This window comes from Nomascus leucogenys, chromosome 22a (genome assembly GCF_006542625.1).
Source record: "Nomascus leucogenys isolate Asia chromosome 22a, Asia_NLE_v1, whole genome shotgun sequence".
NCBI classification, from domain to species: Eukaryota; Metazoa; Chordata; class Mammalia; order Primates; family Hylobatidae; genus Nomascus; species Nomascus leucogenys.
In genome coordinates, this window is record NC_044402.1 from 90,616,978 (window position 1) to 90,644,003 (window position 27,026).

Below are 27,026 nucleotides of genomic sequence, written 5' to 3' on the forward strand. Positions count from 1 at the left end.
CTTCCCCTCCAGTAAGCCACACGGGCTTTCTTTTTTTTTTTAAAAAACTTTCTTGATGTATAATCTCCACTTAAAGGTACACAAACAGTAACAAATAGTAAGTTTGCAAGCATATAGTTTCAATGAATTATCCCCAAATGAACACAACCATGTAACAAAAACCCAGATAAAAACTATCAGAAATTGTGCTATTGTGCTATGTACCCTGTCAGTCACTACACCCTCCATCCCTCAAGTAGCTACTATTTTGACCTCTAACAAAGGATTAGAGTTTTTTCTGGTTTATCTAGATATAAACAGAATCACAGAATATATATTACTGTCTTACTTCTTTCAGTCAACATTATGTTTGTGAGATTTTATGTTCTTGCAAATAGCAGTAATTTGTTCTTTTTCATTGTATAGCACTGTATGAATAAACAATTCGTTAATCCATTCTAATATAAATGGCTATTTGGGTTGTCTCCAGTTTTTGGCTATTGCAAATAACAATTCAGTGGCCATTCTTCTGCATGTTTTGGTGCAAGTGCACACATTTTGGTCAGATATATATCAGGGAGTAAAAGTGTCAGGTCAAAGAGTATTAATCAGCCAGGTACAGTGGCTCACGTCATGCCTGTAATCCCAGCACTTTGGGAGGCCAAGGTGGGCGGGTCACCTGAGATCAGGAGTTCGAGATTAGCCTGGCCAACATGGTGAAACCCCGTCTCTACTAAAACTACAAAAATTAGCCGGGCATGGTATCATGTGCCTGTAATCCTAGCTACTCGGGAGGCTGAGGCAGGAGGATTGCTTGAACCTGGGAGGTGGAGGTTGCAGTGAGTTGAGATTGTGCCACTGCACTCCAGCCTGGAGGACAGAGCAAGACTGTCTCAAAAAAAAAAAAAAAAAAAAAAAAAAGTACTGACTCATTCAACTTTAAAATATATCAAAACAATTTCCCTAAGTGGTAGTACCAATTTCTACTCCACTAGCTGTGTATGAGTTCGCTGTTCTACCTCCTCGCGAACACTTCAAGAGGTCTTTCACATTTTAGCCATTCTAATGACTATATGTTAGTATTTCACTGAAGTTTTAATTTGCATATCCTTGATGATTAACGCAGCTGAGAGCTTTTCCAGGTTTATTAGCGATCTGGGTATCCTCTTTGCAAAATGTCTGTTCTAATCTTTTGCTGTGAAACGTCTGTTCTAATCTTTTGCTCTTTTTTTTTTTTTTTTACTGGATTTTTGAATTGGTAGAAATTCTCTATATATTCTAAACAGGATTCCCTTATCAGACATATACCAAATACGTTTTCAGTCTGTGGCTTGGCCTTTTCACTCTTTCAAGGATGTCTTGGAATGAATAGAAGTTCTCATTCTTAACACGTTACAATTTGTTCATTTTGCTTATGGTACATTTAGTGTATTATTTAAGTAATCCCTCCCTAACCCCTGGGACTGAAATTTTCTTTGTGAAAAGGTTTTTAAAGATTTACTTTAACAGTTATGGATAATTTGTCCATTTCATCAAAATTTTGAAATATATGACCATAAAGTTGTACATAATGTCCTCTTGTAATCTTTTCAATGGCTATGGGTTTTATAGAGATGTGCTATTTTTCATTTCTGTATTTGTAACATACTTTGCTTTTATCTTTATCAACTTATCACTAAGGATTTATCAGTTTTAATAGTCTATAAAAATAATTTTCAGCTTTGATATTTACTGTTTATTGATTTTAAATTTCTTTGTGTGTGTGTGTGTGTGTGTGTGTGTATTTTGATCATTTCATTGTGATGTCATATGAGGTTACTGCTCATGTTCCAAACATTTGGGATTTCCCTGTTATCTATTACAGATTGCAACCTTAATTCCACTGGGGACAGACAATATATTCTGTAAGATTAACCCTTTAAAATATATTAAGACGAACTCCATGGCCTATTTTGGCAAGTGTTTCATACACACATGAAATGAACATGAATTCTGCAGTTACTGAGTGCATGTTCATTAGGTCAAGCTTATTAAACAATTTTCATTCAAATCATGTACGTGCACATAAAATGTGCATGAAAATATATGTACTCAGTATGTCTCTGTTTTGTCTGTTATTGAAAGAAATAAGTTCAAATATTTCTTATGATTGTGGTTTTATCTATTTCCCCTTTTAGAGCTTTCCACTTGTTTACAAGATTAGTCATTTTTTTTTATTTATTTATTTAGAGCCAGAGTCTCACCCTGTCACCCAGGCTGGAGTGCAGTGGCATGATCTTTACTCACTGCAACTTCAGTCTCCTGGGCTCAAGTGATTCTCCTGCCTTGGCCTCTGTAGTAGCTGGGACTACAGATGTGCACTGCCACACCTAGCTAATTTTGGTATTTTTAGTAGAGATGGGATTTCACCATGTTGGCCAGGCTGGTCTCAAACTCCACGCCTCAGGTGATGCGCCTGCCTCGGCCTCCCAGAATGCTGGGATTACAGCTGTGAGCCACTGCACCTGGCCACAAAATGAGTCATTTTTATTTTTAATTAATTTATTTTTTGAGACGGAGTCTTGCTTTGTTGCCCAGGATGCAGTGCAGTGGCACAATATCGGCTCACTGCAACCTCCGCCTCCTGGGTTCAAGCAATTCTCCTGCCTCAACCTCCTGAGTAGCTGGGATTACAGGCGCATGCCACCACGCCCTGTTAATTTTTGTATTTTTAGTAGAGACGGAGTTTCACCATGTTGGTCAGGCTGGTCTCGAACACCTGACCTTAGGTTATCCGTCCACCTCAGCCTCCCAAAGTGCTGGGATTACAGGCGTGAGTCACCGCACCCTGCCAAGATTAGTCATTTTTAAATGTTTGAAAATATCATACCAGTAGAGTTATTTCAGATAGGCAAAGGTTTGTTCCTATAGCTTCTCCGTTTTAGTACTAGTGCCATATTGTTCACTATGGAACTCATTAAGTAATTCAGCTTCATATTTAGTTATAAACTAAGGCTTTTAGACAAGTATTTACAAAGTATCTTTCTGCAGTTGAGTACAGTCAATAATCAGTGATCTTAAAATGGTAAAAAGCTGAAAAAAGTTTGAAACAGATTGACCTAAGCCTTATCTTCTAAAGAAGCAAAAATGGAAATTTAGGGCTTGCCAAGTTGGGCCCCTAAGGGGACCTCAGGAACTAGGACAGCCTAGATTCAAGCCATCATTCTAGGATGACCTCGAATTAAGTCCAACTTCAACTTCTCTGAAGTCCTGACTAGATTGAGATGATCTGGGACTGCTAGTCTGAACACCTTAGCCTGAACACCTACCAGAAACAAGGTCCATCCTCTTTGGAGAGAGAATATCATCCTAGGACTCAAAAATACCTGCATTTTAAATAATTAGAAATAAATCAGAAATAATCAGACAAATGAGAAAAGACCACAACTAAAGGCACAATAGATACAGACTCACAGGACATTAAAATTTAAATGTACTATCTAACCATTCTACAATTATGGTATGTCCTACCTCAAATAAAAGTTTTTGCCATAAAATGTACGTCATTGGATATTTAAAAAGTCATACCACTTTCCTTTAGTTAGTGTGGTATGCTATCTTAACCCTTCTGTGCCTTATATTTATGGTGTCCCAAGTACTCTGACATTCCGTTTTTTTAACTGCATTATTATTAAACAATCATCTTCACATAGTAATATAATCTACTATAAAGAATGTTAATATGGACAGGCATAACTAACATTTGAACAAAAATGGAAAAAGTATGTGAATGTAGTCAAACTCCTACTCTGTCGCTGTAAAAATGACTTCCTATTTAAGTTTTTGGCATCCCTAAAGGCAAAATTTAGGCAACCTAAGACTTTACTTTTTAATTAAGAAACCTAGCTAGATGAGTTTTCAGACTGTTCCAATAGGAGAAAAAAGCTGACACAGCTCTGTTTTTGGCTGTAAAAGAACATCTCATTATAATTACTTTAAAAAGACAATTAAATCCATTCAAACATATAAATATGTTAATCTGCAACTAGGAATCAGCACTCGCTCCCATATTTCCAGATATTACTATTCTAGACAAAAAGCAATTTTTTTTAACTGCTCCTTGTGGAGCAGGGCTAACCCATAGGCAGCGTGCCCAGAGTAGACCAATATTAATTTTCAAAGACTGATAATTATAAAGATATTTAAAGTTACCAAAACAGCATGGTACTGGTACCAAAAGAGGTATATAGACCAACGGAACAGGACAGAGCCCTCAGAAATAACACCATACATCTAAAACCATCTAATTTTCGACAAACCTGACAAAAACAAGCAATGGGGAAAGGATTCCCTATTTAATAAATGGTGCTGGGAAAACTGGTTAGCCATGTGCAGAAAACAGAAACTGGACCGCCCTCCTTACACCTTATACAAAAATTAACTTAAGATGGATTAAAGACTTAAACGTAAGACCTAAAACCATAAAAACCCTAGAAGAAAACCTAGGCAATACCATTCAGGACATAGGCATGGGCAAAGACTTTATGACTAAAACACCAAAAGCCATGGCAACAAAAGCCAAAATTGACAAATGGGATCTAATCAAACTAAAGAGCTTCTGCACAGCAAAAGAAACTGTCATCAACATGAACAGGCAACCTATGGAATGAGAGAAAATTTTTGCAAGCTATCCATCTGACAAAGGTCTAATATCCAGAATCTACAAGGAACTGAAACAAATTTACAAGAAAAAAAAATCAAAAAGTGGGTGAAGGATAGGAACAGACTCTTCTCAAAACAAGACATTTGTGCAGCCAGCAAACATATGAAAAAAAGCTCATCATAACTGGTCATTAGAGAAATACAAATCAAAACTACAATGAGATACCATCTCACACAGTTAGAATGGTGATTATTAAGAAGTCAGGAAACAACAGACGCTGGCAAGGCTGTGGAAAAATGGGAACGCTTTACACTGCTGGTGGGAGTGTAAATTAGTTCAACCACTGTGGAAGACAGTTTGGTGATTCCTCAAGGATCTAGAACCAGAAACCCCATTTGACCCAGCAATCCCATTACTGGGTATATACCCAAAGGATTATAAATCATTCTACTATAAAGACACATGCACACATACATTTACTGCAGCACTATTCACAATAGCAAAGAGTTGGAACCAACCCAGATGCCCATCAGTGATAGACTGGATAAAGAAAATGTGGCACATACACACCATGGAATACTATGCAGCCATAAAAAAATGAGTTCATGTCCTTTGCAGGGACATGGATGAAGCTGGAAGCCATCATTCTCAGCAAACTAACAAAGGTACCGAAAACCAAACGTATGTTCTCACTCATAAGTGGGAGTTGAACAATGAGAACACATGGACTCATGGAGGGGAACATCACACACCGGGGCCTGCTGGGAGGTGGGGAGCAAGGGGAGACAGAGAATTAGGACAAATACCTAATACGTGCGGGGCTTAAAACCTAGATGACGGGTTGACAGGTGCAGCATATCATCATGGCACATGTATACCTGCACGTTCTGCACATGTATCCCAGAATTTAAAGTAAAATAAAATTTTTTAAAAAAATGTACTAGTAAAAATAAATTTAGTTATTACACCTTTTAAAAAAAAGATATTTAAGGTTATTTAAGGCATAGTTAACCACCCATGATTTATATTAATGGCAAGATTAATCCCTCAACGCATAAACACAGGCACATGTAAACAATTCAACTTGGTGCTCAAAAAGTAAATATTCCAAAGTAAACAGTTGATAACCACAGTAAAGAAGACAACAAACTCAGAAAGATACACAATGGGGTGATGTGACTGATGTTTACACAAAAAGTCATGGATTTAAATCTAACCAGAGAGAATGAGGAAGCTCCTGCCCAGAATAAACACTGCATCACAGTATTGGAGAGTATGTGATAGCCTATTGATATCACTCAGGATAAATGGTGCTTTGAAATAGCACCATTTCAATTTCTTTTGTTAGAAATTTAAGCAGATTTGTCATCACACATGCTTTCACTATGGCATAAAAGTTACTATTATGACTATTAAATAAGTTTCTTAATGTATCTCTGGGACCACATGCATTAGATTAACAGAACAGCAGGCTGCAAAGTAAAAACAAAGACTTTTTACTATGTTTCTCATATTAATGGGCTCATACTGCATCTTAATATGTATTAATATATTTATTATAATGTATTTTAATGGACTAACACATAGAGACATAGAGATTAGCACCAAACAGGGTTTTTTTACCCTGCTGTTGGGTATGTATAATTCATGTTATTTTTACACAAAAATGATATTCAACAACAAATAATTGAGAGAAAATATTTAACTTATTTACGTATTATTATTTACCATTCTAGGAGGTCCAGCTCAAAATTAAACTCATCTCCCTTCACTCTCCCCAGCCCACTCCATAGCCACTCTTCTCAAATCTCAGTAAATAGTGCCACCATTTATTCCATGGCCCAGCCTAGAAACCTGAAAGTCATTCTTGCTTGCTTTATCCATCACATACAATGCATCATCAAAACCCATCAAGTGTTCTCCAAAATCTCCCTATCTCCCTCTTAAATCTAAGTATCTACCCTTTCATCATTATCTCTACCCTACTTTTTTTTTTTTTTTTTTTTTTTTGAGAGGGAGTCTTGCTCTGTCATCCAGGCTACAGTGCAGTGGCGTGATCTCAGCTCACTGCAACCTCTACCTCCTGGATTTCAAGCGATTCTCCTGCATCAGCCTCCCGGGTAGCTGGGATTACAGGTGCCTGCCACTGGGCCCAGCTAATTTTTGTATTTTCAGTAGAGACGGGGTTTTGCCACGTTGGCCAGGCTGGTCTGAGACTCCCGACCTGAGGTGATCCACTGCCTCTGCCTCCCAAAGTGCTGGGATTACAGGTGTGAGCCACCGTGTCTGGCCTCTACCTTACCTTTAATCACCATAATCTCTCACCCGATTCCCTGCAATAGCTTCCTAAATAATCACTTTACTTCTAATCCCACCCTCCTAAAGTCAATTCTTCCCACCAGAGTTATCTTTCTAAAATGCAAATCTGTTCTAGTCATTGCCCCTGCTAAAAAGCACTTACTTAGCTCTCCATATTGATCTGAAGATCAACTACTTAACATGTCCTATAAGAGAGCCGATGTGGCTCCTTGCTTATCTCTATGGCCTCAGAATTTAACCCCTATCTCCTCCACAGTATAAAATGTAGGCACACTGAACTTTGCTCAAATATGAATTCTCTCTTATCTCATTTTCACATATGCTATTATCTTCTCACCCACACACTGTCGTTCAACACTGCATCAAACCCTTACACAACTGCACCAACCATATCGCATTCTTTTACTACTCTCAGCTTTTCTTCCCTGGTTAATTCCTCCTTCCTTAAGCCTCAGCTTAAATATAACTTCCTCCAAAAGGCTTTCCCCTACACTACCCCCATCACCACACTATTCACACATACACACAATTAAGGCTAGTATTGTTTAATGTATTTCCAGACTACCCCATATTTGCCTATTTGGATAGTAAGCTCTAGGAGAAAGGAAAACATGTCTGTTTTGTTCACTGTTTTATCACCAGAGCTCAACCAGTATCTAGCACATCTAGACATCCAGTAAGTTTTGCTGCTTGGGTAAAATAGTTGAGAACAAGCTCAAATGTTGGCTAAAGTCATAATGAGCCTCTAGTTAGTTTTGAAGCTCACATATCCATATATCCTTAGGGGAATGAGCTTGTTTTACGGGCAAAGAGCTCTCCTCCGCTTTTCTTCTCTGAAATACTTTCATGCCTCAATAACAAACAGAAACCTCTAGACCAAAAATCATCCAAACCAACATGGTCGGGGCAGAAGGCCAGATGAGAAAGGCACAGGGCAAAAGGTGCCTGCTACTTGACCTTGAACCTAGGGTGATTTCATATTACAAATGAAAGGAACCCAAAACCTGACCAATATGGCCAAAGGAAATGGCCACGGGAAAAAAAAAAAACCTCCCTATAGATCTCAGAATCTGTAAGTTTGTCAAAGTTGCCAAGAATATCTATACTCCTGCAAGTCAAAAATTTCCCAGAATGCAATACCTTAATGGGGGGGCAGGGAGACGGAAAGTAGTGAAGTCAAAGTTCTCGGTAAGAAAATGAAAGTACTCTCCAACTTAGATATCCCTGGGCTAAAGGGTAGATGGAAATGGGGTATAGGAAGGTAAAAAAACAAGGGCTCTATCTAGTAAGACAGACAAGTAGTAAAATACAATTAAACAGACCATCTGTGGTACATTGCCAAGCAGCAGAGGAACATCACTTAGATGATAATCCATTACATCTTGAAAAATCAATATAACCCAATGCTTACCTGTTTAAAAAAAAAAAAAACAACCTCGTTAAGAAACTAAATGACCTTGAAAATTTACTATAAGAAACTATGCAACTCAAAGCAATCCTACTGCCAGGCACAGTGGCTCATGCCAGTAATCCCAGCACTTTGGGAGGCCGAGGCAGGGGGATCACTTGAGGTCAGGAGTTCGAGACCAGCCTGACCAACATGGTGAAACCTCAACCTATTAAAAATACAAAAATTAGCCAGGTGTGGTGGCACGTGCCTGTAGTCCCAGCTACTCGGGAGGCTGAGGCAGGAGAATTGCTTGAACCCAGGAGGTGGAGGTTGCAGTGAGCCAAGATCACACCACTGCACTCCAGCCTGGGTGACAGAGCGAGACTCCATCTCAAAAATAAATAAAAATAAAAATAAATAAAAGCAATCCTAACTCTCCCCTAATAAGACAGAAAGGAAATCTAAAAGAATCTCATCTGGGGATGAGAGGAAATCTACCGCTATCAAAACAAGATATCCATCCATACTTGGAGAAAGTTGAATCATCAATATAGATAAAAATGAATGCATATAAACATACACCCTATACACTTAGAAATCCAAGGGAAATTTCCCTGTATTTTTCCTCTCTCAGCTCCTGCTGTGTTACTGATATTTCATTCTTAAAGAAAGCTCTTTTCATATCTGCCAGTTTTTTTAAAAAAAAAAGATTTAAATGACATAGGTTGGGTGGGAAGAAGTATACCAAACGAAGCCGAACTCAGAAGTTTATCTAAAATCTTAATAAAATTATTTCATCTCTTCTTTCATAAACTCTCAGATTCTTTTTTTTTTCTTTTCCTGCGGCAGGGTCTCAGATGCAGTGGCACAATCATGGCTCACTGCGGCCTTGAATTCCTAGACTCAAACAATCCTCCTGCCTCAACCTCCCAAGTAGCTGGGACTACAGGCATGCACCACCATGCCTGGTTAATTTTTTGGAGACACACAGTCTCACTATATTGCCTAGACTGGACTTGAACTTCTGGTCTCAAGTGACTCTCCCACGCTGGCCTCCCAAAGCTCTGGGATTACAGGCATATGCCACTGCACCCGGCCTCTCAGGTTCCATACTAAGTAAAATAAATGTTGTTATGAAAAACCTGGCACTTTATTATTTAATTAAAAAATGGTTTAAAATGTCTTCTATTCAACTGTCACTAATAGCAAGAAACAGAACACCTTTTAAAACTGAAAAAAGGTACCCATTATGTCTAACAAGTCTTTGCAATATATTAACATAATTCAATCTCTGAGCACTGTTCATTCTTTTTATGAAAATAAGAATATGTCTTCAATGACATTAATCAGTGGCTAAACATAATCTGATTCAGTAGTTCCCATTTAACTGAGCACTAGTCAACTTTCATGTGGGTAGTCTGTACTGCAATAAAGTCATTTGGGTAACGTATATGCTCATTATTTTTATTCCATTCCAACTCCCACTTCTGTAGTCATGACAACATGCCCTTCCTAAAATACACTTTAAAACTTGATTTTCTATTATTGATTGTGTGTGGCGGGGGAATTTCCCCTTTACCTTTCTGAGTTCTTAGCTGGGACTGCTGTAACAAGACAGACCAACAAGAGAAAAACAGTTTATTAGCATATATACCTCATGTATACACAGGAGATTATCCAGGGAGAAATAAGAACTCTCCAAGAGGGGGCCTAAAACTCCAGCTTACATAGCAACTTCGACTCGAAAGGATGTGAAGGAAGGTTACCACAAAAAGCATGGTAAATAAGAGAAATGATTGTTTTGCAGATTTATGTTGGTATCTCTGTTGATAGGAGTCTCTTGCAATTTGGTCATCCTTTTCTTCCCCAGAAAGGGAGACACTCTTACAAATAGAGATTTCCTTTCTAGGTATACATTTCTCTTACAAAAAGGTAACTTGTGCTGTTTTCAGAGATGATCCTGTATCTGCTGGTTCTCAAAATAATCTGCTCAAAATAATCCTTATGCCAAAGTGGCATATTTAGGGTGGCATATTGTGGTCTCCTATAATCACAAAACCCTCTCACTAGCAGCATCTTAAGAACACTTTGAGAAACACAAAAACAATACCATACTGTGCCATATTTTGAGTTAGGTTGGGGAGCCAACTTCATTTCTATTTGAAAATGCAAGATGGTGGAAAAAAAGGAAGACTAGGAGGGAGAGAGAGAAGGAGAGAAGAACCTAAAATGTTCTTTAAATCCAATTCAGTTGGGGAGGGAAATAGGAGTGGTACTACATGTATAAAACAAAAATTTAAGGATTGTCCTCTGTTCTATATCTACTTAATTTTAAACAAATCTGCAATTCTGTTATATTCAATGAATCTTCAAAAAGTTCACGGAATATGCATTATTATGAAAAAACTATGCATGAACTTCAATTTTTTTTGTATGAAAATCAACTCTTACTAACTTGTCATAACATACCAGAACAGGATCTAGCTTGAGGTCCTAAGAGGGAAAAGACAGCAGTCTGAAAGGGCCCCTATCAGAGCAACATGAATTATGCTAAAATTGAAGCAAGAACAAATATTAAATTTACAGTAAAGCTTGTGTGGAAGAAAAGTAAAATCACTGGTGAGTTGTGAAAAGTTTGTGAGGAAAATGCCTCAAAGATATCAACAGTTTACAAGTAGATAACTCTTTTTAAGAAGGCATGGGACAATATTCAAGATGCCCACAGTGGCAGACCATCCACATCAATTTGTGAGGAAAAAATTCATCTTGTTCATGCCCTAATTGAAAATGACTGATAGTTAACGGCATGAACAATAGCCAATGCCACAATTCTTTTATAATTGGTTCAGTTTACACAATTCTGACTGAAAAATTAAAGCTGAGCAAACTTTCCATCCGATGAGTGCCAAAACCATTGCATCCAGATCTGCTGCAGACAAGAACAGAGCTTTCAATGGAAATTTTAAATAAGTGAGATCATGATCCTAAAGCATTTCTTTGAAGAACTGTAATAGGAGATGAAACATGGTTTTACCAGTATGATCCTGAAGATAAAGCACAACCACAATGGCTACCGAGAGAGAAGTGGTCCAGTCAAAGCACAAGCAGACTGGTCAAGAGCAAAGGTTGGAACAATTTTTTGGGACGCTCAAGGCAGGTTGCTGGTTGACTTTCTGGGGCGCCAAAGAACTATCATAAAAAGTTAGCCAAAGCTTTAGCAGAAAAAGGCCCAAAGTTTCATCAGAGACTCCTCATACACTACGTAAATGCCCCTACTTATTCTGCTCATCAAACAAGGGCAATTTTGAGAGTTTCAATGGGAAATTATTAGGCATCCACCTTATAGACCTGATTTGGCTACTTCTTACTCCTTTGTGTTTCCTAATTGATATAGATTGGATATCTGTCCCCTCCAAATCTCATGTTGAAGTTTATTCTCCAACATTAGAGGTGGGGCCAAATGGAAGGTGTTTGGGTCATGGGGACAGATCCCTCATGAATGGCTTGGTACATCCCCACAGTAACGAGTAAGTTCTCGCTCTATCAGTTCATACAAAAGCTGGCTGTTTAAAAGAATGTGGCACCTTCTCTTTCTCACTCCCTCTCTCGCTATGTGATATGCCAGCTCTCCTTCCCCTTCTGCTATAATTGGAAGTTACCTGAAGCCCTCACCAGAAGCAGATGCTAGTGCCATGGTTCTTGCACACCCTGCAGAACTGTGAGCCAAATAAATTACCCAGCCTCAGGTATTATTTTATAGCAACCCAAACAGACTAACACACCAATCTTTAAAAATCTGTAGATCGCACCCATTTTTCTTCAGTTACCAATACAAAAAACACTGCATTTGCATAGTTAAATTCCCAGGACCCTCAATTATTCAGAGATGGACTAAATGACTGGTATCACTGCTGACAAAAGAAGTACCTTAAATTTGACGGAGCTTATGTTGAGAAGAAAAGTTATTTTTATTTCTATCTTAATTAATTCCATTTTTCCACAAACTTTTTGAAGTCCCCTCCTATTAACTTAAGAAAATGCAACCCCAGATGTTTTATATAAACAGCAAAAGAGATAAAAAATTTGTCTTCCCCAGAAACAGAATAAATTTAGTCATTTAAATATCTATTCATAAAAAAATTATTTCTCTTTCAGAAACACTGGAATAATTTTACATAATTCTGATCTACCATGTGGAGAACCACTCAGTAACATTCATTTTTATTTTACTATATTTCAAAATACTGAGTAAATGTTTGAATTTCTAAAATCTTACAGATATTGTGCTACTCTTCATGGTGGGTAACAAGAGAAAATAAAACTGTCATTTTCTATACTGGAAAAAATAAAACCTATAACAAAAACAAAAGGAAAGCAGTGGGAACCAAGCTCTATGGCGCCATCTTTTGGACTGTAGAAATTCTTAACAAAATTATTTCTTACATTATTTTAAGAAAAAATGTATTGACCAGAATCAAGCAAGTACTATTCCTATGCCTTTTAAGCCCTGTTAGCTCCACGTTATTCTCACACTTCTGTACTAGGGTATGTTAAATAAGCAGAAGGCATTGAACTGAGACTGTCTCTCTGCACTTTGAGTTACTTCATAATAAATTGCAACCTTAGTATGGAAATAAACTGAAACCTAATTTAAGAGTACAGTTTTGAAACAAACAGCCAAGTTTCAGCCAATCATAGGCAGCCAACTGATCAGACCATACCCATACAGAGTGAACACTGCATCACACCATGCCCAAATAAGGCAAATGCCTTGCGGTAGCCAATCAGGTAATTTCTCTAATTTGCTTCCACATTCAGCCTATGGAAGCTCACTGCTCATGCTGCAAGGTGGAGCTCTCTCAACCTCTTCTGGTTCTGCATGCTGCCGGATTCATGAATTGTTCTTTGCTCAGATAAAGTGTTAAATTTGTATGAAGTTTTTCTTTTAACAGATTAAAAATGTATATATACTAAGCCTAACTAAGCAATTATGTGTAATACTAAAATTCTAAAAATTCTGAAAATAAGGGCTTTTTGAATAACAAACTGTAGTCTGAACACCTTATGAAAATTGTTCCTAAAGTGAACTCCCCTCCCCCTAGAATCATCATTATCTGAGAACTTGTTAGAAATGCAAATTCTTGGGCCGCGTTCCAGACTAAACTAGAAATGGGGCAGGGAAAGAATCTGCCTTTTTTTTTTTTTTAAGATGGAGTCTCACTCTGTCGCCCAGGCTGAAGTGCAATGGCACAATCTTGGCTCACTACAACCTCCACCTCCCAGGTTCAAGCAATTTTCCTGCCTCAGCCTCTGGATTACAGGCCCCCGCCACCACACCCAGCTAATTTTGTATTTTTAGTAGATACAGGATTTCACCACGTTGGCCAGGCTGGTCTTGAACTCCTGGCCTCAAGTGATCCACCCACCTAGGCCTCCCAAAGTACTAGGATTACAGGCATGAGCCGCCGTGCCCGGCCTAGAATCTGCTTTTTAACAAGCTCTCCAGGTTATTCTGACACAAACTAAAATGTGAAAAACAGTCTTTGGGAGATTTAGAAAAAAGTCACAGGAGACACAACCACACACAAGAACCTGTAGAGCAGCAGTTTTTAAACTTACCTTCACATTGGTAACACCAGGGAGCTTTAAAAATGCCTAGGTCTCATAGCACCACTGCACTCCAGCCTGGGCGACAGAGCGAGACTCCATCTCAAAAAAAAAAAAAAAAAAAGCCTAGGTCTCACTCCACTATCCACTATCCAATTTAATGATTATGGGAGATAAGGAAAGCCTAGGCACTGGAATTTTAAAAAGACTCCCAAATGATTCTAAAGTGCAAACAAGGTTGAGTGCCGATGATCTACAAGATTACATTTTCAGAAGCTAGAGTTCATAAAACATCTTATATTAAGAAATGCTGGTGTCTTAAGTTTTCTGTTGCTGTAACTGAGTATCTGAGACTGGGTAATTTATAAAGAAAAGGAATCTATGTCTTACAGCTCTTCTGGAGATTGGGAAATCCAAGATTGAAGGGCCATATCTGTTGAGGGCCTTCTTGCTGGTGGGGACTCTCTGCAGAGCCCAGCAGCAGGGCAAGGCATCATCTGTGAGGGGGCAAAAGCATGCCAAACTGGCTTTTAAAACAGACCCATTCCCATGGTAATTAAACCATTCTTCCTGCGATAACCTATTAATCCACGAATGGATCAAACTACTCCACCCTCATGACCCCCATCACTTCTTGAAGGCCTCACTTCTTAATACTGTTACATTCAGTATTAAGTTTCAACATGAGTTTCGGTGGGGACAAATATTCAAACCGTAGCATTCCATCCCTGACCTCCCAAACTCATATCCTTCTCACATACAAATACATTCACTCCAGCTCCATATCCTCAAAGTATTAACTTGTTTCAGCACCAACTCAAAATTCCAAAGTCCAGAGTCCCATCTGTGAAGCCTGTGAAATCAAAACAAGTTATCTACTTCCAAGATACAGTGGTAGGACAGGTATAGGGTATACATTCCTGTAAAAAGTAAAGTAGAGGTTCCTCTTCAAAGAGACTTTCCTCCCTGTCTAATTAGGAATAAATAGTAAATTCTCTTAGAAGCAAAATTTATTCAAAGACCTGTGCTAACATTCTTAGATATCTGCTGGCCGTAATAAAGAAATCAATGTACTTTGTGTTCTTAGCTCCCACATTTAGCCTAAATATTTGCCCTGGCATGTTTATACTGGTCCAAGCAAGCATTAGGTCATAGCCTGTTCCTCTTCCATATTTGGAGGTGTTTTTACCTTTCTCAGCATTCCACAAGTTACTGCCTCCTTCCTTTGTTCTCCTCTGCCTTTGCCTCTTTTAGAAAGTTCTAAGTTGCTATCCAATTGGGACAAATACAGAATGTGAAGTCCTGGTTCCAGCCAATGGAAACCAGACACAGCAGTGGCGTTAGGTTATAAATGACCCTGTCTCCTTTGTTCGCTGTACTCTTGTAGCAAAACTGCTGCAAGTGTACACTTTCTGCAGAAAGTAAAAATGGCCTTGCTGAGAAAATTAAATTTATGTTCAAGTGCTATTTCTTTGTGGCACCAGGGAACAAGGATTTCTAACATTCCCATTCTAAAAGGCAGAAATAGGCCAAAAGAAAGGAGTAACAGGCCTCAATTAAGTCTAAACCCTGGAAAAGAAGACATTAACTCTTAAAGCTAAAGAGTAGTCTCCATTCCATGTCTGAATCCTGTGCACACTGGGATGGGGTTGGGGAGGTGGGCCCTCAAGGTATCAACCCTACTCCTTGAGCTTTCTGGGCTCAACCAGTTAAGAGTAGGTAGCTAGGCAGACATGAGCAGGGCAGAGAGCTCCCCTACACCCAAAATGTCAGGTGACCATCAAGTGATGGTCAGGTGGTTGTTAAACTGTCTCCCTAAAATAACTGGTCGCAGCTGGCAGCAGGGAAACGCAGTCTCCCAGTAGACAGAAAACACCTGAAGCTGGTGATCAGCAGCTTACCATTAAGATCTCAGGAGCTGGGCGAGTGGGCCCAAGCATTTAGATGCAAAATTGCAGAGTTTAACTGGTATATAACCTTCCTCTAAAAATGTTCAACTTAGCAAGGGGGAAATGCCTCAAATGAGCATGCATACAACTTGAGTAAACACACTGAGCATATGGCCCCTCGAGTGCTGGCAGTCCACTGCACATGCAGACGGCCCACCCCAAGGAAAAATCAAGGCAGAAGAAACTCAAACCCCGGAACCAGGCCAATGTATAAAACCCCAAGACAAGGGCCAAACAGAACACTTGAATCTCTCAAGTTGCTTGCTTGGCCCTCTTCCAACAATACTTTACTTCCTATTGTTCCTGCTCTAAAACTTTTTAATAAACTCTCACCCCTGCTCAAAAACTTGCCTTGGTCTCTCACTCTGCCTTATGCCCCTTGGACAAATTCTTTCCTTCAAGGAGGCAAGAATCAAGTTGCTTCAGACCTGTACGGATCCACCACTGCTAACAAGCCCCACACTTCAGCTCTCTCCAGTTGAAGTTGCAAACTGGTGCCAACAGTTCTAGAATCTCAAGGGCAGCTCTACCTCTGACCTCACAATTCCACTTGGCATTCTCCAGAATGGGCTCTCTGTGGTGGCTCCACCCCTGCAACAAGTCTCTGCCTGGACACCAGACTGTCTAATATATCCTTTGAAATCTAGGTAGAGGCTCACATGCCTTCCTAGCTCTGCTTTCTGACAGCCTGCAGAATTAGCACCACATGGATGCCACCAAGACTTATGGCTTATATCTTCTGGAGCTGCAGGTCAAGCTGCACCTGGGGCACTTGAGCCATGGCAGGGACAACTGAGGAGCACTGTGCTGGAATTCTGGGAGCAGAGGCCCAAAGCAGCCCGGGGCGGTAAGCTTATAGGGGGAGGCCCAAGTCCATCACCCAAAATCATTTGTGCTAGAGCTCTGGGCCTGTGATGAGAAAGGGAGGCTCAAAGATCTCGGAAATGCCTTGAGGGTCTTTCTCCCATTGTCTTGATATTCCCTTCTATTAAGTATTACTCTCCTTAGCAAAAATTGCTGTGCCACACCTTGGTTTCCTCTCCCAAAAAGTTTTTTCACTCTTTATTTACATGGCCAGGCTAAGAGTTTTCCAAATCTTTCTGCTTTCTTTCCCTTTTGATTACAAATTTCATCTTCAGTTATTTTTTCCCTCTCACAGCTTTATGTAAGCTATTAAAAGTAGCCATGCAGCAGCCTGAATGCTTTGCAGATTAGATAGATCTTCTTCCAGGCATTCTAATTCACGGCTCTAAAATCCTGAATTCCATAAAGCCCTCAGACATGGACACATCCAGCCAGGTTCTTTGTCACTTTATTACAAGGATGCTCTTTACTCCAATATATTGTTCCTCATTTTCATCTGGGTCCTCATCAAAATGGCCATTACGGTCCATATTTCTATTAGCATTCTGCCCATGACCACTTAAATAATCTCTAAGAAGTTCCACATTTTCCCCAGCCTTGTCTTCTTCTGAGCCCTCACCAGAATCACCCTTAACGCTCCGTTCACAGCAATACAGGTTTTTTTCTATCCTGCTCCTCCAAACTCTTTCAAGTATCTATCCATTACCCAATTCCAAAGCCACTTCCACAATTTCAGGTATTTGTTATTAGCAACACTTCTCAGTATCAATTTTCTGTCTCAGTCCATTTTGTGCTACTGTAACAGGATACACAGACTAGGTAACTTATAAAACAAAATTTAAAAACAGGTTTATTTAGGTGATGGTTCTACAAACTGGAAAGTTCAAGATTGAGAGGCTGCATCTGGCAGCTTCTAGTGAGGGCCTTATGTTATATGAAAACATGGCAGAGAAATAGAAGAGGTACCAGGCACATGTAAAAAGCCCAAAACATAGGAAGCAACCTCACTTTACAACAATCTGCTCTCGCAGAAACTAACCATTCCCATAAGAACTAACCCAGTCTTGCAAGAAAGATACTAATCCATTTTAACAACATAATCACCTCTTAAAGGCACCACCTCCCAACACCACCACATTGGGAAACAAGCCTCAACATGGGTTTTGGTGGGGACAACCCATACTAAAATCACAGAAGTTTGTAAATCAGACATGAAAAGTGTGGCATTCCAAACCAAGATAAATACAAAACCCCACTACTAAAAAAAAAAAGAGACTGTTCACTTCCAGCCTGTTGTTTACCCTTTCAAAGGCTATATGTTTATTATTTAGGGTATAATTGTTTAAAAATTTCTCTATAACTGTATATTCCTAGTTGTTATGGGAAGGCCAAAAAAGAAAAAAAGGTAGGATAATCCTTGCCCTTTCCAGACCATCTAATACAATTGGGAAGATGAGATATAAAGTAACAATAAAGTACAAACACCAAATTCAGAGTACAGACTGAAAGCACTGGCTCAATGGAAGAAGAAATCACATCTAATTGTAGTGTAAGTTGAGCACCTTGAATCCAAAACTCTGAAATCTGAAATGCTCCAAAGAGCATTTCCTTTGAGTATGATGTTGGTGCTCCAAATGTTTCAGATTTTGGAACATTCCAGATTTCAGATTTTTAGATTTAAGATTTAAGTTGTTAGATATGAGTTCTAAATTTCTCTTCAAAGAATCAATGTCAGCATGTTCCATTCTTTGCCTTCTACTTTTAAACTTAACTTCCTCATAAAGCAACCTTTTTTGATTACCTGCTCCACCCTGACTCATTCCAATTTAATGCTCTGCCATAACCATTTTTTCTGCCAAACCACTCACCCCATCACTCTCTTTAAATTAGCCAATCAGAATTAGTTTAGCCTGTGCGGTCTAACCCTAGCCAATAGGGGAATGACACAGCAGCAGGGGCCATGTGCATCAGGAATAAGAACTCCTTCCCCTCCCTTGTCCAGGTGTATGCTCACCATTGCTCCATCTGTAAGGGCACACCCTTCTATAGAAGTACATTGTCTTGATGAGAATTAAAAAAGAAAATGTTATATTTGAGTGCTATTTCTTTTGAGGCACTGAAACTTTATTTATAACATATTGTAAATATTCCAAAATCCAAAACACTCCTGGTCCTAAGCATTTCAGACAAGAGATGCTCAATCCATACAATTTATGGCTATTAAAAAAAAGGGTAGAACTTCAGTCTTTAAGGATGCATGTGGTTGGGCATACCTGATGGAAGAGAAGACACAATATTTTTAAGGGAGCTGATAAAATATAGTATAAAACAAACTTTCTCAGGGGTTCCTGTGAACCACAGATCATGCAAATGATGTGATTATATTCTCAATTCTCCCAAGGATGGTACATAACTAGTACCATTCGAGAAGCACAAGACAGAAATAGGAGCTAATTTATTATATTCAAGGGATGGCTTAGAGCCCTAGTTCTCAAAATAACATGACTCAGAATTACTCGGAGACCTTGGCTTGTTCAAACAGACTGCTAGGCCCCAGCCTCAAGACTGATTCTCTAGGCAAACCCAAGAACATTTTAGGGTACTAAGACTTAATCCTCTGGTGGAATTCTGGTTAAGAAAGGCTGATATAAAGTATATCTTTATTTGAAACTTATTTATGTTCTTTAAATACTGAAAACAGAGACCAGTATGAAGAATCAGCAGCGTCTTTACTTCATCTATTCAAGACAACATTATCTTGGTCTGTTTCACTGCAGTCTTTTCTTTGGAAATAAATATTCTTGGTTGTTACCTATGAGGAATATATACAAACACTATACCAACCTATACAAGCCCCAGTACTGACATTCACAGGGCAGCTCTTCCTTCAATGCTTCAGATTCTTTCCCTTCCTCTTATTCTGCAGTATTTTTTTCAGAGAGCTTTCATTTTCCCTAGTTTAAAGCACAACCAACCCACGCTCAGTTTCTGCCAAGCAGAGAGATACAGATCACTCTTGCTAGTAGAATCCCTTCCCAAAATGATGTGCAAGATCTAAGCAATTCCCAGTCCTTATTTAGGGTGGTTCTACTAGAACAAAGGGGGGAACTTCCTGTATTCCAAATAGTTAAGTTCCTTAAAACACTGAACAGGTGGAATTTCAAAACTTCCACCTTTTGGCCTCATACTACCTACTTACCTAGGCTCTACCTACCTGGGCCCTACCTACCTACGTCCTACCTATTGTCATGGCTCAGGACATGCTACCCCAAACTATGGCCACTTGGAGACCACTGTGACTTTCCCCCACCTTTCTGTGGGACAGCTGGCTGTAAAGAAGTTCTCTAACCTACCTCTTCTGAAAGTATGCCTTGTTTTTTGTTTTTTTTCGTTTTGTTTTGTTTCTTGAGACAGTCTCACTCTGTCACCCAGGCTGGAGTGCGGTGGCATGATCTCAGCTCACTACAACCTCCCGGGTTCAAGCAGTTCTCATGCCTCAGCCGTCCCAGTAGCTGGGGTTACTGGTGCGCACCATCACACCCAACTGATTTTTGTAGTTTTAGTAGAGATGGGGTTTCACCATGTTGCCCAAGCTGGTCTCAAACTCCTGGCCTCAAGCGATTCACTCACCTCAGCCTCCCAAAGTGCTAGGATTACAGGCATGAGCCACGACACCCGGCCTTGAAAGTCATTAAACCCTCATGTGACAAGGGCCCCATCCTATACCTGGAGGAAAGGAATGTTACACAGAGAGGCCAAGAAGAATCTCAACAAACAAGCCTACCTAAGTTCCCCCATTTATTACTATTGAATAATACCGTTTTTGTCCAATCATACTTCTATATGACTGTCCATTGTTCACTGAACTTACACACAAAAACACAGTTTTTCCTGGATCTGTGGGTCTTTCGGTCTTCTTTTCTGAAGGCTCTCATGTCATGTAAAACTTTGATTAAATAAATTTGTTATGCTTCTCTATTGTTAATCTGTCTTTTGTTATACGGATATTGGCCATGACCCCTGCAATCGGTGAGGAAAAGACATTACTTTTTCTCTCCTCCACTACCTTTCTAGGCTCAGTTCAATTCACCATCTTCTCCATGCAGCCCTTTCCCGCCATGAAGACCCATTCTGACCCCTCACTTCTTTAAAGGCTATCTTTGTCAGTACCATACAATTTGCCAATTGTTTTCTAATTATTTCATGTTTTCTCTAACTCCAGGTCAAGTTAATCAATGCCAGTTACATTTTAGACTTCTCTGTAATAGCACAGAGGCAGAATATTTGTCAACTGACAGAAATGCAGTTATACAGAACTGAATAAAGAATCCAAACACTTCCACTAAGGTGAAATTTTGAGTAGTAGGTACAATTTAGGCAACCAAATCTCTAATACTGAATTAAAAAAAAAAAAAAAAAAAAAACCTCAACATTCTAGTTTCTCTTCTGAAGCTCCTGAAAAGAATCAGTTTATTTTTAAGTAGAAAAAAGGCTCTATATATTAAAAGATAAAAACACAATCAGTTTCCACTGCTTAAAAAACTTGCTAATTCAAAAAGTTAAAATAGCATATAACGTGGGTGTGTGTGTGTGTATATATACTTTTTGTGTGTGTGTGTGTTTTTTTTTTTTTTTTGAGACAGTCTCACTTTGTCACCTAGGCTGGAGTGCAGTGGTGCAATCTCAGCTCACTGCAGGCTCCACCTCCTGGGTTCAAGCGATTATCGTGCCTCAACCCCAAGTAGCTGAGATCACAGGTGTGCAACACCATGCTCAGCTAAGTTTTGTATTTTTAATAGAGACAGGGTTTCGCCATGTAGGCCAGGCTGGTCTCAAACTCCTGACCTCAAGTGATCCGCCCACTTTGGCCACCCAAAGTGCTGATTACAGACGTGAGGCACCATGCCTGGCCATATAACATAATTAAGAACATAAAATATTCTTTTGGGCTCAGATAGTCTAAAAGTGCTATAAGCAAATATCATATCTCAAATCTGTCAGGATCCAAAATCCACACAATTATGTTTCAATGAGGTCTATTATATTACATTCATCAGCTCACCACTGTTTAATAATTATCAACTTATTTTTAACACAACTCACTCACATCAATGATCAGAGTAAAAAGTCTACTTACCCCACCCATTGTAATTCCATGAATAAGTGCAACATAAGGTTTCTGGCAAGAACCTGAAAGAAACAGAGCTGTAATTTTAGTTACAGTGTTTAAAATACATTCCCTTTTTCTAAAAAAACCACATTATATATACTCAAGATTTTCCCTAGGAAATTTTAGCAAGAAACACCAAAGATTACTAAATGTGTGGCTTATAAAATACATATTTTTAAATGTCAATCCAACACAACCCTATCTATTCATTATCATTTAACAACTTAACCTTCGATTTTAAACAAAAGCCAGGGCCCAGTGTGGTGGCTGACACCTGTAATCTAAGCTCTTTGGGAGGCCAAGGTGGGAGGATTGCTTGAGGTCAGCAGTATGAGACCAGCCTGAGCAATACAGCAACACCCCCTCTCTTAAAAAAAAATACAGCCAGGTGTGGTGGCAGGCACCTGTGCTCCCAGCTGCTCAGAAAGCTGAGGTGGGAGGAACACTTGATCACTTAAGCATAGGAGGTTGAGGCTGCAGTGAGCTGTGATCATGCCACTGCACTTCAGCCTGGGCTACAGACCAAGACCCTATCTTTTTTTTTTTTTTTTTTTTTTTTTTTTAAAAAAGGGAGAGCTATGCCACATTACAGTTGGGAAGACTCAATATCAAAGATATCAATTCCCTCCAAATTAACCCATAATTCATTCTAAGTTTAATCATAATCTCAGTAGAAACTTTTGTGAAACCAGATAAAACAATTCTAAAATTCATATGGAAGATCCAAAGTCCAACAGCAGCCAAGACAAAAGACATGTAGAAAAAGCATCTTAAAGAATTTGGAAACAAAGTAATGATGCATAAACACTATGATCTATCCATTCTGCATATTATTTCTGGAGAAACCTTTGCACATGGGAAATAAGGGAGCACATATAAGAGTACAACTATCTATGTTAGTAACTACTGGAAGCTAAAATATCCATTAATGTAGAACAGATAATTAATGTGGGATATAATCATAATATTGGATACCACAGAACAGTTATATTCCACGTTGTTAAAAACAATTTACGGAATGGTTACACAGTAAGATAGTATTTATGTAAATTTCTAAACACAAAGTAAAAATCTTTTAGTTCAAACGTAAAATAGAAGCTAAAAAACAAAAGGAATTGGAAAGCTTAAAAACAGCAGCCTCTATTTGTCTACTTTGCTGTATAAAATATGATACAATGCTCTGCATTTCTATTTTGTCTTTAAACTTATACACCACACCAGGTGCGGTGGCTCACGCCTGTAATCCCAGCACTTTGGGAGGCCAACTCAGGTGGATCACCTAGGGTCAGGAGTTCAAGAGCAGCCTGGCCAACATGGTGAAACCTGTCTCTACTTAAAATACAAAAATTAGCCGGGTGTGGTGGTACATGCCTGTAATCCCAGCTACTCAGGTGGCTGAGGCAGGAAAATCACTTGAACCTGGGAGACAGAGGCTGCAGTAAGCCAAGATCACACCACTGCACTCCAGCCTGGGTGACAGGGCAAGACTCTGTCTCAGAAAATAAATAAATAAATAATAAAATAAACATGTTTTACTATTTTAAATACTTTAATGTTAAATTATTATACAGCTTCTTTTTTCATCACTTAGTAATTACTTTCATCAATTCATGTTTTTAGAAAAACATATATATCCCCATGTGTTTAATCTACTAGATATTAATTCATGTTTTTATGCCAATATATAAATATGTTTGTCTAAACGGCATGTGACAAAAACTGTATTTTTCCAACTATGTCAAAATACTTTAATATCATGTATTCAATCAACTTCTAACTTAAAATCTTTTAGTTCATAAATATTTAGTAAAAATATCAAATATGGTCTAGGAGAATATACTAAAAATTAATGACAATGGTTGTTTTTGAGGAGGGATAAATGGTTGCTTCTGGGGAAAGTAATGGCACTGAGGAAAGCAAAAAAAATGGACTGAAATGTAACTTCCAAACTTGCAGTATTATATTTCTTTTGAATAAATTGTAAATCATCAAGCAAAAACAAAATATTGACGTCTGTTAATTCTGGGCTGGAGGGTACACAAGTACTTATTATGTTATTTCCTGTATCTTAACTTTTGAAACACATGCTTGATAAAAGTACTGCTTCACCTCCAATGAAACCTAGAACCTTGAATATAAAGAAATTTTTATTCCCAAGTTCTTCAAGAATTAGGAAATGACACTATACTTCATTTTATAGAGAAAACTGGAACCCAAGTTCTTCCCCCAAGAAAGCTACCACATGATCAGAAATCCATATTTTCATATTGATTTTTGTTTTTGAGATAGAGTCTCGCTTTGTTGCCCAGGCTGAAGTGCAGTGGTGCGATCTCGAATCACCACAACCTCCACCTCCCAGTTTCAAGCCGATTCTCCTGCCTCAGCCTCCCAAGTAGCTGGGATTACAGGCATGTGCCACCGCACCCAGCTGATTTTTGTATTTTTAGTAGAGACGGGGTTTCACCATGTTGGCCAGGCTGGTCTCAAACTCCTGACCTCAGGTGATCCACCCACCTCAGCCTCCCAAATTGCTGGGATTACAGGCGTGAGCCACCGCGCGTGGCCTCATATTGGTTTTGTAACAAATAGCAGTTAAGTATAGCCTACCGATATTAAAGGGTAACTGTTCTGAAATAAGCACTTAAAATAGTTTAATCAACTTTATTTATGTCTGGCACATGGTATGAAAAGTTTAAGTAAGGATGCCTATTGATTACATTTTTAACAAAGTACATACTGTCCACCTCATTTCTTTATTCCATTTCCAAAGCTCTGAGCAGAATACACATACCAACAGCATTGTTCAGCATATATTCTTCTCTGAAGAAAACTGGAGCTATCTTCTGTTTTGCCTTTTCAGCTTCCGAGATCACTAGGAAGGAAAGATTACAAATCAAAAAAAATGATTTAATAGTCAACATTGTCAACTAGATCAAAAGTATTATGATAATTAAATACTGGGGGGAAGGGAGTACTCTAAAATGACTTGTTAAAGTTTTGAAGTTGCCCCTGCCACAGACATTATATTACAGTCACAGATCCATAATCCAATGTCAAAGCTTCAAGACAAAAATTCCTATTCTTGTTTTCCATGCTTCTTACAAAATGTTAGATTAGAAATTATAGGCTGGGCATGGTGGCTCAAACCTGTAATCGCAGCACTTTGAGAAACCAGGTGGGAGGATTCCTTGAGGCCAGGAGTTTGAGACCAGCCTAGTGAGACGCTGTCTCAACAAAAAATGTTTAATTAGCTGGCTGCAGTACCACGTGCCTGTAGGTTCCAGCTGCTCAAGAGGCTGAGCCGGGAGGATCACTTGAGCCTAGGACATTGAGGCTACAGTGAGCCATGATCACATCACTGTACTCTGGCCTGGAGAGACGAGTGACACCCTGTCTCTTCAAAAAAAAAAAAAAAATACATTGCAACAAACTACATTTTCTTTTATTTTCTCTAGCACTTAAATTAACATTTGCTAGACATACATTTCCTTTGGTAATATATCTTATTACAAAATGTGTTATACATTTGTGTGTATAGTGCTGCAACGTATCCCGTGTCCTTAAATATTTCTGCCACATTCATTTCCCCCATAAAACATTTACTGAGCACCTGCTACATACCAAGTAATGTTTTAGGTGTTGCAGATAATAAAGACAGCAACACAAGATGGCTGTCCTGGAGTTCAGACTGATACTAAAACATATTCTTTGTCCTATAAGGATTGGGGTGCTGTGAGAATGGGAGCAGGAGATGTGTAATTAATTAAAAGAAGGCTTCCTAGAAGAGGCAACCCTAAGCCAAGTTTGAAAAGGTAAATAGGAATTTCCTAGAAAATGACAGGAAGAAAAATTCTGCATAAGGGAAGCAGTACCCTACAAAGCCTCAAAGTCAAGAAAGAAGAGTAAAATCAAGAATCAAACAGTTTTAAAAGACTAAAGGTCAAAGGGAAAAGGTGAGGCTAGACAGGTAAATGATATACTGACATTCTTATTTATTAACACCAATAGAAATGTAACTTCTCAAAGACATTGCTATAACATACCACTGCGTGGCTTAAAAAACAAATGCTCAGTAAATATCTACTGAATAGTGAATATTCTATCAAACGGTTTCACTTCTATTGCAATCTTCTATTACCCAGAGTTCACATCTCCTACCATATTCCTCCTCCAGTCAATCTCAAGACTGCTATCAAAGTTTCCTCTTCTATGTACTGCAACTCATATGCCTTTCCTGTCTTTAAGTCCTATGAGATTTATCTATCAAAACACAAACTAAACATTACATAGATATGTTTCCTCTTTTATGTGAAAGTATTACATACAAAATATTGTCTACCAATTTTTACACTAACTCTAGAATTCTCTTGTTTGTTTTTTGTTTTGAGACAGAATCTCGCTTTGTTGCCCAGGCTGGAGTGCAGTGGCACAATCTTGGCTCACTGCAACCTCCACCTCCCAGGTTCAAGTGATTCTCTTGCCTCAGCCTCCCAAGTAGTTGGGATTAAAGGCATATGCCACCATGCCCGGCTAATTTTTGCATTTTTAGTAGAGACGGGGTTTCACTATATTGGCCAGGCTGGTCTCGAACTCCCAACTTCAGGTGATCTGCTGGCTTGGGCCTCCTAACTCTAGAATTCTGCTAGCTCTTCCTTCAAAATGTTCCATATGTTGACTTCTTTTCCTGGTTTTTTGGGATGTTTGTTTTGTTTTTGAAACGGAGTCTTGCACTGTTGCCAGGCTAGAGTGCAGTGGCATGATCTCGGCTCACTGCAACCTCCACCTGCCAGGTTCAAGCAATTCTCCTGCCTCAGCCTCCCGAGTAGCTGGGACTACAGGCGCATGCCACCACACCCGGCTAATTTTTCTTTTTTGTATTTTAGTAGAGATGGGGTTTCACCACAATGCCCAGGCTGGTCTCGAACTCCTGAGCTCAGGCAATCCTCCCAACTTGGCCTCCCAAAGTGCTAAGATTACAGGCGTGAGCCACCGCATCCAACCCTTTTACTGGTTTTTAAGAGAAAGATCTGACATCTACTTTTATCATTCTGAGGTTTCACTGATATATACCTAAACAAACAAAAAATGACTGTCTTTGTCTATCAT

At 39.0% G+C, this 27,026-nt stretch overlaps 1 protein-coding gene across 2 annotated transcripts in view; it reads right to left on the minus strand.

Moving 5' to 3' along the window:
* Nucleotides 1-27,026, minus strand: part of HIBCH (3-hydroxyisobutyryl-CoA hydrolase) — a 114,408-nt gene that overhangs the window by 59,717 nt on the left and 27,665 nt on the right. For both annotated transcript variants that reach the window (XM_030802359.1, XM_003253855.3), the window contains exons 5-6: nucleotides 24,712-24,792; nucleotides 21,888-21,940 (exon numbers count right to left, since the gene is read on the minus strand). In XM_030802359.1, the coding sequence (XP_030658219.1) occupies nucleotides 21,888-21,940; nucleotides 24,712-24,792 (134 nt within the window). The remainder of the gene's footprint in view (nucleotides 1-21,887; nucleotides 21,941-24,711; nucleotides 24,793-27,026) is intronic.